At 35.9% G+C, this 12,928-nt stretch overlaps 1 protein-coding gene across 1 annotated transcript in view; it reads right to left on the minus strand.

Annotated features, from left to right (window-relative positions):
- The window catches only part of MALRD1 (MAM and LDL receptor class A domain containing 1), a 701,386-nt gene that overhangs the window by 599,885 nt on the left and 88,573 nt on the right, over positions 1 to 12,928 (minus strand). Inside the window, exons 9-10 of the mRNA XM_026454821.1 lie at positions 4,389 to 4,481; positions 1,655 to 1,862 (exon numbers count right to left, since the gene is read on the minus strand). Of these exons, the coding sequence (XP_026310606.1) occupies positions 1,655 to 1,862; positions 4,389 to 4,481 (301 nt within the window). The remainder of the gene's footprint in view (positions 1 to 1,654; positions 1,863 to 4,388; positions 4,482 to 12,928) is intronic.

Below are 12,928 nucleotides of genomic sequence, written 5' to 3' on the forward strand. Positions count from 1 at the left end.
ATAAATAAATAAATAAATAAATAAATAAATAAATAAATAAATAAATATTATATAAGTGGAAAGAAAGGAAATATATTTTCCTTCAGTTATTGACATTAAGAATTATAGAAACTATTAGAAATATTTTCCCAATAGAAATGCACCAAATTGTCTGTAAGAAATTTAAATAAAACATAGAAAGAAACATCACATACACTGGAGTAAATAAATTGTTCTTATATTGTTTGTTTTGAACAAAAGAAGGGAGCCGCCCAAAAGCTCCATTGAGCTCACATTGGTTAGCCGATTACTTGGTCTAAAGCTAGGAGTCTGAGGTATTAACTGGATTGCTGTTGATGAACATGGCAGAAGGGGATTTTAACCTTACTTTCTCATCTCCTCTCTCCCATGTCCCTCTGCATTGCTCTTAATAAAATCCAAGCTTCCCAAGAGAAACCTATTATGCAAAGCTTTTCACTTAAAAGGTGGCATTTATCTTATTATAATATTTTCATCTCTGCTCAACCAAACATCTCGCTAAAAGAAAACACTGCAGTAAAATAAATGTCAAATTTTTAATATCTTTTAAAAACCACCTGTTTGTGATACAGAAACTGGATTCATATCCTTGGAATTCATGTTTTCTAAAGAGACACAGGGATCTCAGTTGCTAAGTTACCTCATATGAGAACCACCCTGTGGATTGTAAATTAAATTATATTTTTGTTGAAATACGACTATGCTTGAATAGTAATAGGATCTCTCATCATCACTTCTATCAAAGACTCTTCAGAAATGGCCTGAAAGGTGTTGGGGCACTTTGGCCCTCCCAAACGCCAGTCATGGCTGAAATGATTTCTTTCTTTTTTTTTTTTTTTTTTTTTTTTGAGATGGAGTTCCACACTGTAGCCCAGGCTGGAGTGCAGTGGCGTGATCTCAGCTCCCGGCACCTCCACCTCCCGGGTTCAGGCGATTCTCCTACCTCAGCCTCTGAAGTAGCTGCAATTACAGGTGCCCACCACCACGCCTGGGTAATTTTTTGTATTTTTGGTAGAGACGGGGTTTCACTATGGAACTCCTGACCTCGTGATCTGCCTGCCTCGGCCTCTCAAAGTGCTGGGATCACAGGTATAAGCCACGACGCCTGGCCAGCTGAAGTGATTTCTAGGCAAGTAGGAGGAGGGTGGCCCTTCCTCCAAAGCAGCCATGATGGCTGAAGGCTGCCCTGGAGGAAGGGCCACCCTCCTCCTACTCACCCCCTCTGCTACAGCTTCCAAGATGATGGACTAGAGAAGCAAAAAGCATACACTTAATAAAAGTTGGTAACCCCTACTATATACCTCCAAGGGGAAGGTACAAAAAGGTTCCCCCTCCCACCCATCTTCTCTTTAATCAAAGCGCACACATTCACGCCCCCAGCCAACAATAATCACAACTATTCATTTGTAGAACAAATTGAGAGAGATGTTGCAGATTTTGCAACAAGCACCAAAACATTAAGTTAAAATAGAGATCCCGGAAGGAATAGTAGTAATAGTTTCAGAGCGATAATGCATATTTATCATATTTCATACATATGATTTACCTTTGCCTTGATAGAAACAAAGACTATTTTAAACCCAACTAACAGTCGTGAATTAGAGTGTGTAAACTAGTAAGCCATTCACTCACTTACCGCAAGTTTCTGGGTCTTCATCACTCCCATCGGAGCAGTCCTGCCGAGAGTCACAGACGGATTCTTTGGCGATGCACTGGCCACGAGAGCAAGGGAACTCATCTGCAGAGCAAAGCTTTCTGGATTGGGCCTGTCCACAGGCATAGACCCAGAGGTGATCAAGCCCAATAAAACTTCTCTGGCTCAAAAGAGTCCCTTCAAAAATAATCTTCAGGAAGAAAAAGATCAATTTATGAGTTTACAATCTCCTTAGTAAGACAAAAAACTAAAGAAGGTTGATAAAGACTAAATAGTTACTGAGAAAAAGTGTTTAAAGCAACCAAGGCAATATATAACAAAGTTCCTGTTTGATAAGCTCAACCCATGCTCGTAAGACTGATGGAAACATCTGCTCCACTAAAGACTCAGAGAAACTTCCCAGGATCAGGCGAAACACAAGCATCTCACTTAACTATCGAAGATGTCCCTGACTGCAGACTTGTTACCTGGTCATCATCCTTAATTTTCAAGGAAAATAAGAAGTATTGTCATTACTTATAGAACAAGAGCTGTAACTGCATCTGACTTAGTTTTTAACTACTGAAATTAGTATTGGAATACATGAAGAAAAATATCAGGCAAATGGAAACAGACACAATATAGGAATAAAAAAATGTAAGGGAATAAACATAAAACTCTATTAAACTTACATAAAAGAGTAATTTATGTGGTCACCAATTGAATTGCTAGCTTTTCTGAAGATAAGCAATATTAGCAAATGAAACAACCACACATTGCTGGACAAGTGTAAGATAATGTCCAAGTATTAGTATTCCTTGAGTTTCTACCAAGAGCAATTATTACTTAAAACCAAAAGTGCAGAAGAATAAATAGCTGACTGTATCACAAATAACTAATTATTTGCTGTCCAAAACATTAGCCATGAGCCAGAGATGACTATTTCAATTCAAATCAATGAAAATAAAATAAAATTTAGTTCTCTCAGTCATAGCAGTCAAATTTCAATTGTTCAATACCCTCATGTGATCAGTGGCTACCATATTGGACATCAGATATAAAGCATTTCCATGATGCAGAAAGTTGTATTAAACAGCCCTAAATGTGGTTAAAATTCCAGCCAGATACTAAGAATTAAAATTGACTTCCTTCAGTTTCATCCAGCTTAAAGTTTCTGAATAGATTTTCTTTTCAAAACATGAGGGATAGGCCAGGTGTGGTGACTCACACCTGTAATCCCAGCAGTTTGTGAGGCCAAGGAGGGTGGATCACTTGAGGTCAGGAGTTTGAGACCAACCTGGCCAACACGATGAAACCCATCTCTACCAAAAATACAAAAATTTAGCCAGGTGTGGTAGCACATGCCTGTAGTCCCAGCTGCTTGGGAGGCTAAAACAAGCGAATTGCCTGAGCCCAGGAGGTGGACGCTGCAGTGAGACAAAATCCCACCACTGCACTCCAGCCTGGGCAACTGGCAAGACTCCATCTAAAACAAACAAACAAAACACAAGGGGTATCTATTTGTTTGTTCATTAAGAATTACTTAAGGTCAAATTTGCAGTTTGCAAATATGTCTAATAATTTGGTTTAGAAAATAATATTAAATTTAAATCATATCCAACAATGAGAAAACTTTGTATGCTGCTACATAGTTTTCCATAATGAATTATCATACATGTAAAAATTATTAGTGTATAGCTATGTATTTTCATAGCAGCAAGAGATCAGATATGCAGAAATGATATCAATTTGGGGTTCAAAAATTGATGGGTTTAAACTTAGGCCTCAAAGGCCTATAATTATTGAACAGCTAATTACATTACATAAGCACTTGAGAACCCGGAATAACTCTCAAATTCATTTTCTTTACATTTTACTTTGTTTTATCTTTGAGTTAAAACAAAATTTAATCTTCAGTTTATGAAAAAAGAAACTTGTTTGGTACCTGAGAACTTATAAAAACAGACATCAGCCTAAAAAAAATTAAACAGTGTCAAAATGTTAACTCAATAGGCTGTGATAGGATGTATGAATGGAAAATCACCATAAAGAAATGAAATGGATTTCATAACCCACACATATAATCAGTATCATCATTTTATACTCACACTCCAGCATAAATAAACTTACACATTCCATATAACATGTTGGTGCAAAAGTAATTGAGGTTTTGGTCATTAAAAGTAATGGCAAAAGCCACAATGGCAAAAGCTGCAATTACATTTGCACCAACCTAATACAAAAACAAAATATCAATGTAATTTTTTAAGAGACAGCATTCCTATTGAGCCTATGTATGTTTCATTTGCTTCTTGGTGTAGATAGAGCTATCTATGTGTTATAAAGATATGAATTATTGCATTCAAAACATTTGCCTATACTCTACTAAATTCAATACCAGTTTACTATTTATCTACTTCATAATGCAATTTGTTTCCCTGGGGCAAAGCATGATGCTGGGGAGCAAGAAAGGAAGGCTTTGGAGACTGAGGAAGCTGTGAACAAGAATGGATACACTCAATTTCCTCTGCCATCGAAAATTTGGTCTGAGAAGGAAAAGGTACAATTTAAAAAGTAGGCAATCACTCTCCCCAAATATACAAGTAAGCATCCCTAACTTAAATGCTAATTTAACTTTAGCAGTGCATGATCAATTTATTACTGCAAAGCTAAAACTTAAACCATGATTTAAAAAAAAAAATACTTGTTTTGTTTTGTTTTGTTTTTTCTTTCATACCTTAAATGTCTTCAGACCTTCTGGTATTAACACATCTGCTTTCACCCATTGGCTGTGAGTTGATGTGTTGTATGTCCAAAATATTTCTTCTTCCTTTGATTTGAAGAGAAAGACAACACTCATTCCCCATATTCTAATCTTCACATTTACATACATGCTCTCTTAATTACATTTTAGTAGGTATTACCTTACCTGAAAGACATAAAGTACTAGGAAACCTAAAGTCTTGGTAGTAAAATTGAAAAAGCTGAATATCATTAAGAAAAAAATAGGAAAATAAAGCATGTTTATGCAGTAAAGCTGCTTTTTGTAGATAAATGGTATTAGGATGGAACAAAAATTTGGATGAAATCTTTGGAAAAAAAAAAGTAGTGAGTTTCAAAAATAAAATCTAAGTAATAGCTAATAAAATCAGCAATTTAAATGTTGATCTCAATAACATTTTTACATTTTGTTATATTGCCATGATACTGGTAAAGAAAAAATTACAGGCAAACAATATAAAGGTTAAAAATCTTATCAGATGCATTTTCTGCACAATTTCAATTTACACTAAATATTTTTTCCTATGGAAACATTTGGTCCAAGTTCCAAACCATACAGTTATTTTCTGAAAATTACATTCTTAATTTAGTCATTCTATCAAAGGCCTATTTACATCTTTTAGAAAAATCTATGTCATACACCTGTACAATGATCATTTTTCAGACTGCAAAATGTACATAAAATTGTTACTACATGCTATGAGTGTAGTAACGAGCCTTTACTGCATTCAAAACATTTATTGAGTGTAAGACGCTCAATAAAAGTCTATGGTGAAACTCCATCTCTACTAAAAATACAAAAATTAGCCAGGCATGGTGGTGGGTGCCTGCAATCCCAGCTACTCAGGAGGTTGAGGCAGGAGAATCACCTGAACCCAGGAGGCGGAGGTTGCAGTGAGCCAAGATGGCACCACTGCACTCCAGCCTGGGCAACAGAGCATGAATCCATCTCAAAAAAACTAAATAAAATTAAATTAAATTAAAAAGTCTATAAGTTACCCAAAATTTTGTCTACTGCATGTATGGCATTGGTCTTTATGATTTATGATAATGCTTTTATGTTCTGAAATCATCTTATTTTTATTTACATTTTATCAGACATTCAAATTAATTTGACATTTCTCCCCAAAAATAGACCAAATTGTTCATAATGTTTACATATAGAATGTACTAATTTTTTAGGTAACAATATGATAAAAATGCGAAGAATGACATAATTATATCTCAGGTTGAGCTCTGAGCCTGGCTCTGTCCCACTTTCTAGCACGAGATAGAAAGCAGCCCTGAAAGGCAACATTTTGTTGTAATCCAAATGACACGTGATATCAGTATTTGTCTCCTCACTCAGCCTCACATATTTTATTCATGCCCAAGATTTTCTAAAAATGAACCTACTTTCAACTTAGTCCTGCACCCTCAGATGCCTACTCCAAATTTCCAAGTCCTAAATATTTCAGAAGATAGTCTAAATCCGTTACAATGTACTTTATTACTTATTCATATCAACTGCGAAGATTTCCACAAGACAATGAAGTACGTGGGGTGGACATAGTGTCGGCTGATAGCTTTCATGGTGGATCAGGATGAACTGGAGTTATAAAAAGTTGAGACAAGCAACTAATTTTTCTTCTACTTATTTCTTACACAACTTCAGTTATTTAGCATCAAAACACTTACACCCTCCACAGATGCTTTTAGTGACACCTCTTGGCAAACTGCATTCACCACTTTCCCCCACTTTCATTTTATGAAAATAATTTAGAGGTACTGTGCTCTTTTTTCACAGTGACTAACTGATTCCCCTCTGCTCCCCCTGAAGATGGGTGCACTTACATTTTTTTGAAAAGTGAGCAGTGTTCTTTCCAAACTTAAATGGTTTTTCATAAGCCAAGTTCATAGCACACAGTGAATGAGATCTAAATTTTTCTATACATTTTCCAGTCTGACGGCACTAGCAATGTTTTGTAAAAAGAATTTATTCTAAGTGAAATCAGGTTTCATTTTATTTCTGTTCTTACTCTCCCTCTTTCTAGTTACTTTTCACAGGTGTTAATGCAAAAAAGAAATCTCCAACTCAGCAAAGCTTTTCAAGTGATGTCCTACTTCTCTTTTATCTTAAGATCAGTAAATAATTTAAAAAAAAAACATATCTTTGCTCCCCCAGTCCAGGATCAATAATGCTGATTTAACTTTCAAGAAAAATATTTAACATATTTATTAACACTCTATCTCTTAGAGATGCCAGTCTATGCTTTTCTCTTCCAGTAAAGAAATCAAGGGTACCAAAATCAACATTGTTGAGTTTCACTACTTTTGATCACATCTAGGAATAAGACCATGTAATCTGGTAAAGAATTATAAGTAAATTTGGTTGTAAAGAAAAATTACACACAATTTTTTGGTAAATAATTATATGGAAACTTTACACAGAATAAAAAGTAGGCTGTTGCTATGAGTATTATTAGATCATGGACACGGATCTAACCCAAGAATAGTCAGATGGTACAAACTTTAATTGCTACACAATTCAGTTGATTCTAAAGAGTGAACTTTGTATTTAACAACTTGCCTTCCCCTGAGTTTTTCACTTTTTAAGTTCTAATGTCCTCTGGAAATAAAGAAAACAATTTTCAGCATTCTTGCTAGATATTTCTTAGCTTACCTGCTCACATTTATAGAGTAACAGATATTCACAACAGAAAACAGCATTCTATTCATAGAAAGATATAAATCATCATTTTCATCAAGAGCTATTTTTTTAAATGATAACTTTGGAGTCCTTTCAAGTGTGTGATAAAACACTGACTTGTGACTTAAATGTACTTTGACGCAGATTTTGCATCAGTGAGTAACATATGTATAGAGGATAGCCAATAGTGTCAGAAAAGACAGGACACCTCACAGAATACTGTCTAACGAATCAAGCATCAGTCAACAATCTCTAAGATGTACAACCATTTGGTTCTGGTTAATGCACTAGATCATTTCCCTATGATTAACTTCTTTTCTTATAATATGACAGACAGAATCTTGATGACTGTATTACTGATTAACAGAGTTAACGATGTGTGGTAACTAACATCATTTATATATGATGTAATTCTTGAAGCCAATTTGTTTTCACTCCTTTCTTGCATAGTTCTAAAGCCACCGGAAGAATAGCACTGCTCATTTTCAGTAATTCCAATCTATATACATTCATAATTACATACATACTACATATACACATTCATAATTACATAATACACACATTCATAATTACATACACAATACATAAACACATTCATAATTAAAAACAGAATTCCATTCTACATGCATTGAAACTTTAAAAATGCATCACTCATTTTCAGAGCAGATTAAAATAATCCTCAGTATTAGATTATATTATAATACAAATTTCTACTTAAATTTAGGCTACGGACTCATTCAATTTTAATGAAATAATTATCTGTCATCTGAAAAGCATTACCATAGGCCCACATATATAATTTAACCATTTTTAACTATAATTTAAACTCAACGAAATTATTCTAGAATTTATCTACTATGCCTTTATTGAAGAAGGAGCTGGAAATTATAGAATGTTGCAGATTGCATGGAGGCTCACTGGGATTGGTTCAAACAGCACAGGTGACAGCAACTGAAATATTGAGGCATGAATGGTGGAACATATATGCATACAGTTAAATTTTTTCTCTCTTCCTTTTCAGTAAAATTGATGCCATGTATCTGGACAGTTTGTAGTGCTGCAGGAAGATAAGGAGATGCTGCCCCCTTTTCTTCCTCCCCCTACACCTTACCACATGGAATGAAATATATTAAATAGATTGCAGGGCAGTGACTACAAAGTACTACTGCAAAAAATCACAAAAACATAACAAGTTCTAGAATACCAGAAAAATTATATCGCATCCAATTAAAAAAGAATGTATATGCATATGTATATTACTTTACATACATATATGTGTGTATATTAATGTGTGGGAAGATATATATATCACACCCACATCTGTAGATATGTGATGTATGTATATATATCACATCCATATTTATCTATATTTTTACATCAATGTGGATGTGTAAAGATATATATCTATATCTATAGATATCTCACATCCACATAGATGTAATTATGTGAATCCATATAAATCTGGATACATTAAATAATATATTACTTGTTATATATTATATTACATATAATTATACATTATGTATTGTTTATTATGAATATATTTATTCATCTCCAGTTTCTGGCAGAGAGTTCCCAAAAACCTGTGAATTTCCTAATCAATAGGGATATTAATAGAATCTTAGGGGACTAATCACCAGAAAGATCAAGCTATGATTAGAAGCTTGGAACTTTCAGTCCCACCTCTTCTAGGAAGAAGAGAGGGGCTGGAGATTAAGCTAATAATTGATCATACCTACATGGCAAATCTTCTATAAAAATTTCTGCAGTACAGGTTTCAGAGAGCTTCTAGATTGCTGAACATGTGCTGATTCTTAGAGGGTGCACACCCGGGGATGCATGGAAGCGAAGCACCACCCCTCTTCCCACATACCTTGCCCTATTCATCTCTTCCATATTATTGTTCATCTACATTTCTAATAATAAGTGTGTAAACATGAGTAAAATGTTTTCGTGAATTCTGTGAGCCATCCTAGCAAATTATCAAACCTAAGAAGGGGTCCCTGTTTGCAGATGACATGATTGTGTATTTAGAAAACCCCATCGTCTCAGCCCAAAATCTTCTTAAGCTGATAAGCAACTTCAGCAAAGTCTCAGGATACAAAATTAATGTGCAAAAATCACAAGCATTCTTATACACCAGTAACAGACAAGCAGAGAGCCAAATCAGGAATGAACTTCCATTCACAATTGCTTCAAAGAGAATAAAATACCTAGGAATCCAACTTACAAGGGATGTAAAGGACCTCTTCAAGGAGAACTACAAACCACTGCTCAGTGAAATCAAAGAGGACACAAACAAATGGAAGAACATACTATGCTCATGGATAGGAAGAATCAATATCGTGAAAATGGCTATACTGCCCCAGGTTATTTATAGATTCAATGCCATCCCCATCAAGCTCCCAATGAGTTTCTTCACCGAATTGGAAAAAACTGCTTTAAAGTTCATATGGAACCAAAAAAGAGCCCGCATTGCCAAGACAATCCTAAGTCAAAAGGACAAAGCCGGAGGCGTCACGCTACCTGACTTCAAACTATACTACAAGGCTACAGTAACCAAAACAGCATGGTACTGGTACCAAAACAGAGATATAGACCAATGGAACAGAACGGAGCCTTCAGAAATAATGCCACACATCTACAACCATCTGATCTTTGACAAACCTGACAAAAACAAGAAATGGGGAAAGGATTCCCTATTTAATAAATGGTGCTGGGAAAATTGGCTAGCCATAAGTAGAAAGCTGAAACTGGATCCTTTCCTTACTCCTTATACGAAGATTAATTCAAGATGGATTAGAGACTTAAATGTTAGACCTAATACCATAAAAACCCTAGAAGAAAATCTAGGTAGTACCATTCAGGACATAGGCACGGGCAAGGACTTCATGTCTAAAACACCAAAAGCAACGGCAGCAAAAGCCAAAATTGACAAATGGGATCTCATTGAACTAAAGAGCTTCTGCACAGCAAAAGAAACTACCATCAGAGTGAACAGGCAACCTACAGAATGGGAGAAAATTTTTGCAATCTACTCATCTGACAAAGGGCTAATTTCCAGAATCTACAAAGAACTCAAACAAATATACAAGAAAAAAACAAACAACCCTATCCAAAAGTGGGGAAAGGATATGAACAGACATTTCTCAAAAGAAGACATTCATACAGCCAACAGACACATGAAAAAATGCTCATCATCACTGGCCATCAGAGAAATGCAAATCAAAACCACAATGAGATACCATCTCACACCAGTTAGAATGGCAATCATTAAAAAATCAGGAAACAACAGGTGTTGGAGAGGATGTGGAGAAATAGGAACACTTTTACACTGTTGGTGGGATTGTAAACTAGTTCAACCATTATGGAAAACAGTATGGCGATTCCTCAAGGACCTAGAACTAGATGTACCATATGACCCAGCCATCCCACTACTGGGTATATACCCAAAGGATTATAAATTATGCTACTACAAAGACACATGCACACGTATGTTTATTGCGGCACTATTCACAATAGCAAAGACTTGGAATCAACCCAAATGTCCATCAGTGACAGACTGGATTAAGAAAATGTGGCACATATACACCATGGAATACTATGCAGCCATAAAAAAGGATGAGTTCGCGTCCTTTGTAGAGACATGGATGCAGCTGGAAACCATCATTCTTAGCAAACTATCACAAGAACAGAAAACCAAACACCGCATGTTCTCACTCATAGGTGGGAACTGAACAATGAGCTCACTTGGACTCGGGAAGGGGAACATCACACACTGGGGCCTATCATGGGGAGGGGGGAGGGGGGAGGGATTGCATTGGGGAGTTATACCTGATATAAATGATGAATTGATGGGTGCTGACGAGTTGATGGGTGCAGCACACCAACATGGCACATGTATACATATGTAACCTGCACGTTATGCACATGTACCCTAGAACTTAAAGTATAATAAAAAAAATAAAAAATAAAAAAATAAATTTAGCTAAATAACAAACATGAATTAAATTTCTTATGATTCCAGGTAAGACTGAGTATCACAGACCAGATTTTATCTTCTGTCTTAAACTAGCAAACAAAATTAGATAAAAGTATATTTAGCATGTATTGTCAAATACAGGACGATGGGAATGCAGGATAGTGATAGATCACAGGACAGTGATCTCTGAGAGACAGGAAACAAACGAGTTAGGTCCTGTAATTTCCACAGCTTACTGCCTAGATAGAGTTTCCAGGTGCCTGTGCAGAGGGGAAACACAGGAGTGTGGTGGTCTCCTCGAGTTGAAACAGATAGAGTTGGTGCTTTGGGGAGATCCACATGGGTAGAATTCATAAGACAGAGTGTCAGCTGCCCCTTTCAGGTACTGGAGCTTTGTAAAGACAGCAAGCTCCGGAGATCTGCAGACAGTCCCCGCTAAATCGCCATGTAAGGACCAATCGTGTGCATGGATTGGAGAAAACTACCTGAGTCTGGGGGTAAAAAAAAACACCTGAAATGGATAGCTGAAACATTTCCTGAAGGTCACAGAAAGTCAAGAATGGTGGAGTTCTCTCACCACCCAGAGTCCAAAAATAAACAGACATAGGCATTGGACAGAGAACTCAAACCAAATAAACACTTGTGTCCAGACAAAAACACATATGCAAATTTGACAGGGTTTTTACTCATATTCGACAATATTTGGAAACAATCCAAGTGTCCTTCAGCTGGTTAGTGGATAAATAAAGTATGGTTCATCCACACAATGGACCCAACTACTCAGCAGTAAAAAAGGAAGGAACTATGGCTGAAGCCAGTGACACGGATGAGTCTCAAGTCCTTTATGCTAACTGAAAGAAGGCAGAATCGAAATGCTTGAAAATGATTCCATTTTCAAGACATTCTGGAATAGGCAATACAGTAGGGATAGAAATCAGACCACTGGTGTTGGGGGTTGGAGGTGGGAGAATCATTGAGTATAAAATGGCACTGAACAACATGTGGGGCAGGAATAGAATTGTTTTATATCTTCATTTTTGTGATGGTTACACAATTGTATATGTTTGTTAGAACTCAGTGAACTGTACACTAAAATGGTGGAATTTTACATTTAACCAATAATTTACCATAAAAAATTGAAAAAAAAGACAGTATTTGATGACTTGGAGCAACTGCCATAAGCTATCTTTAGTAACAAGATAGGACAATAGTTACAAGATAATATATTTCTTATAAAATAAACAATCACAGAAACACATATAATTTTGAATATGTGTGTATCTACTATGTATATATCTGTGTGGGACTATATGAACTTAGATAAAAGTGGCAGATAATTAACATGAGTTGCCTACTTTGATGGAAATTTAACAGAGTAGGAATAGTAAGGTAGAAACCAAGCAAAAAAGGAAGGAAGGAAATTCAAGACTTAATTACACACATATGCACAAAAACTATATAATTATCAACATATTCAGCCTGGTCAACACGGTGAAACCTCTGGCTCTACTAAAAATACAAAAACAAAAAATCAGCCGGGCGTCGTGGTGGGCACCAAGTAGTCCCAGCTACTTGGGAGGATAAGGCAGGAGAATTGCTTGAAACTGGGAGGTGGGGTTTGCAGTAAGCATAGATCACACTACTGCACTCCAGCCTGGGCAACTGAGTGAGACTCTGTGATAGATAGATAGATAGATAGATAGATAGATAGATAGATAGATAGATAAAAAGAACGAGAGAGAAAGAGAGAAAGAAAGGAAAGAAAGAAAGAGAGAGAGAGAAAGAAAGAAAGAAAGAAAGAAAGAAAGAAAGAAAGAAAGAAAGA

Source organism: Piliocolobus tephrosceles, chromosome 9, assembly GCF_002776525.5.
Source record: "Piliocolobus tephrosceles isolate RC106 chromosome 9, ASM277652v3, whole genome shotgun sequence".
NCBI classification, from domain to species: Eukaryota; Metazoa; Chordata; class Mammalia; order Primates; family Cercopithecidae; genus Piliocolobus; species Piliocolobus tephrosceles.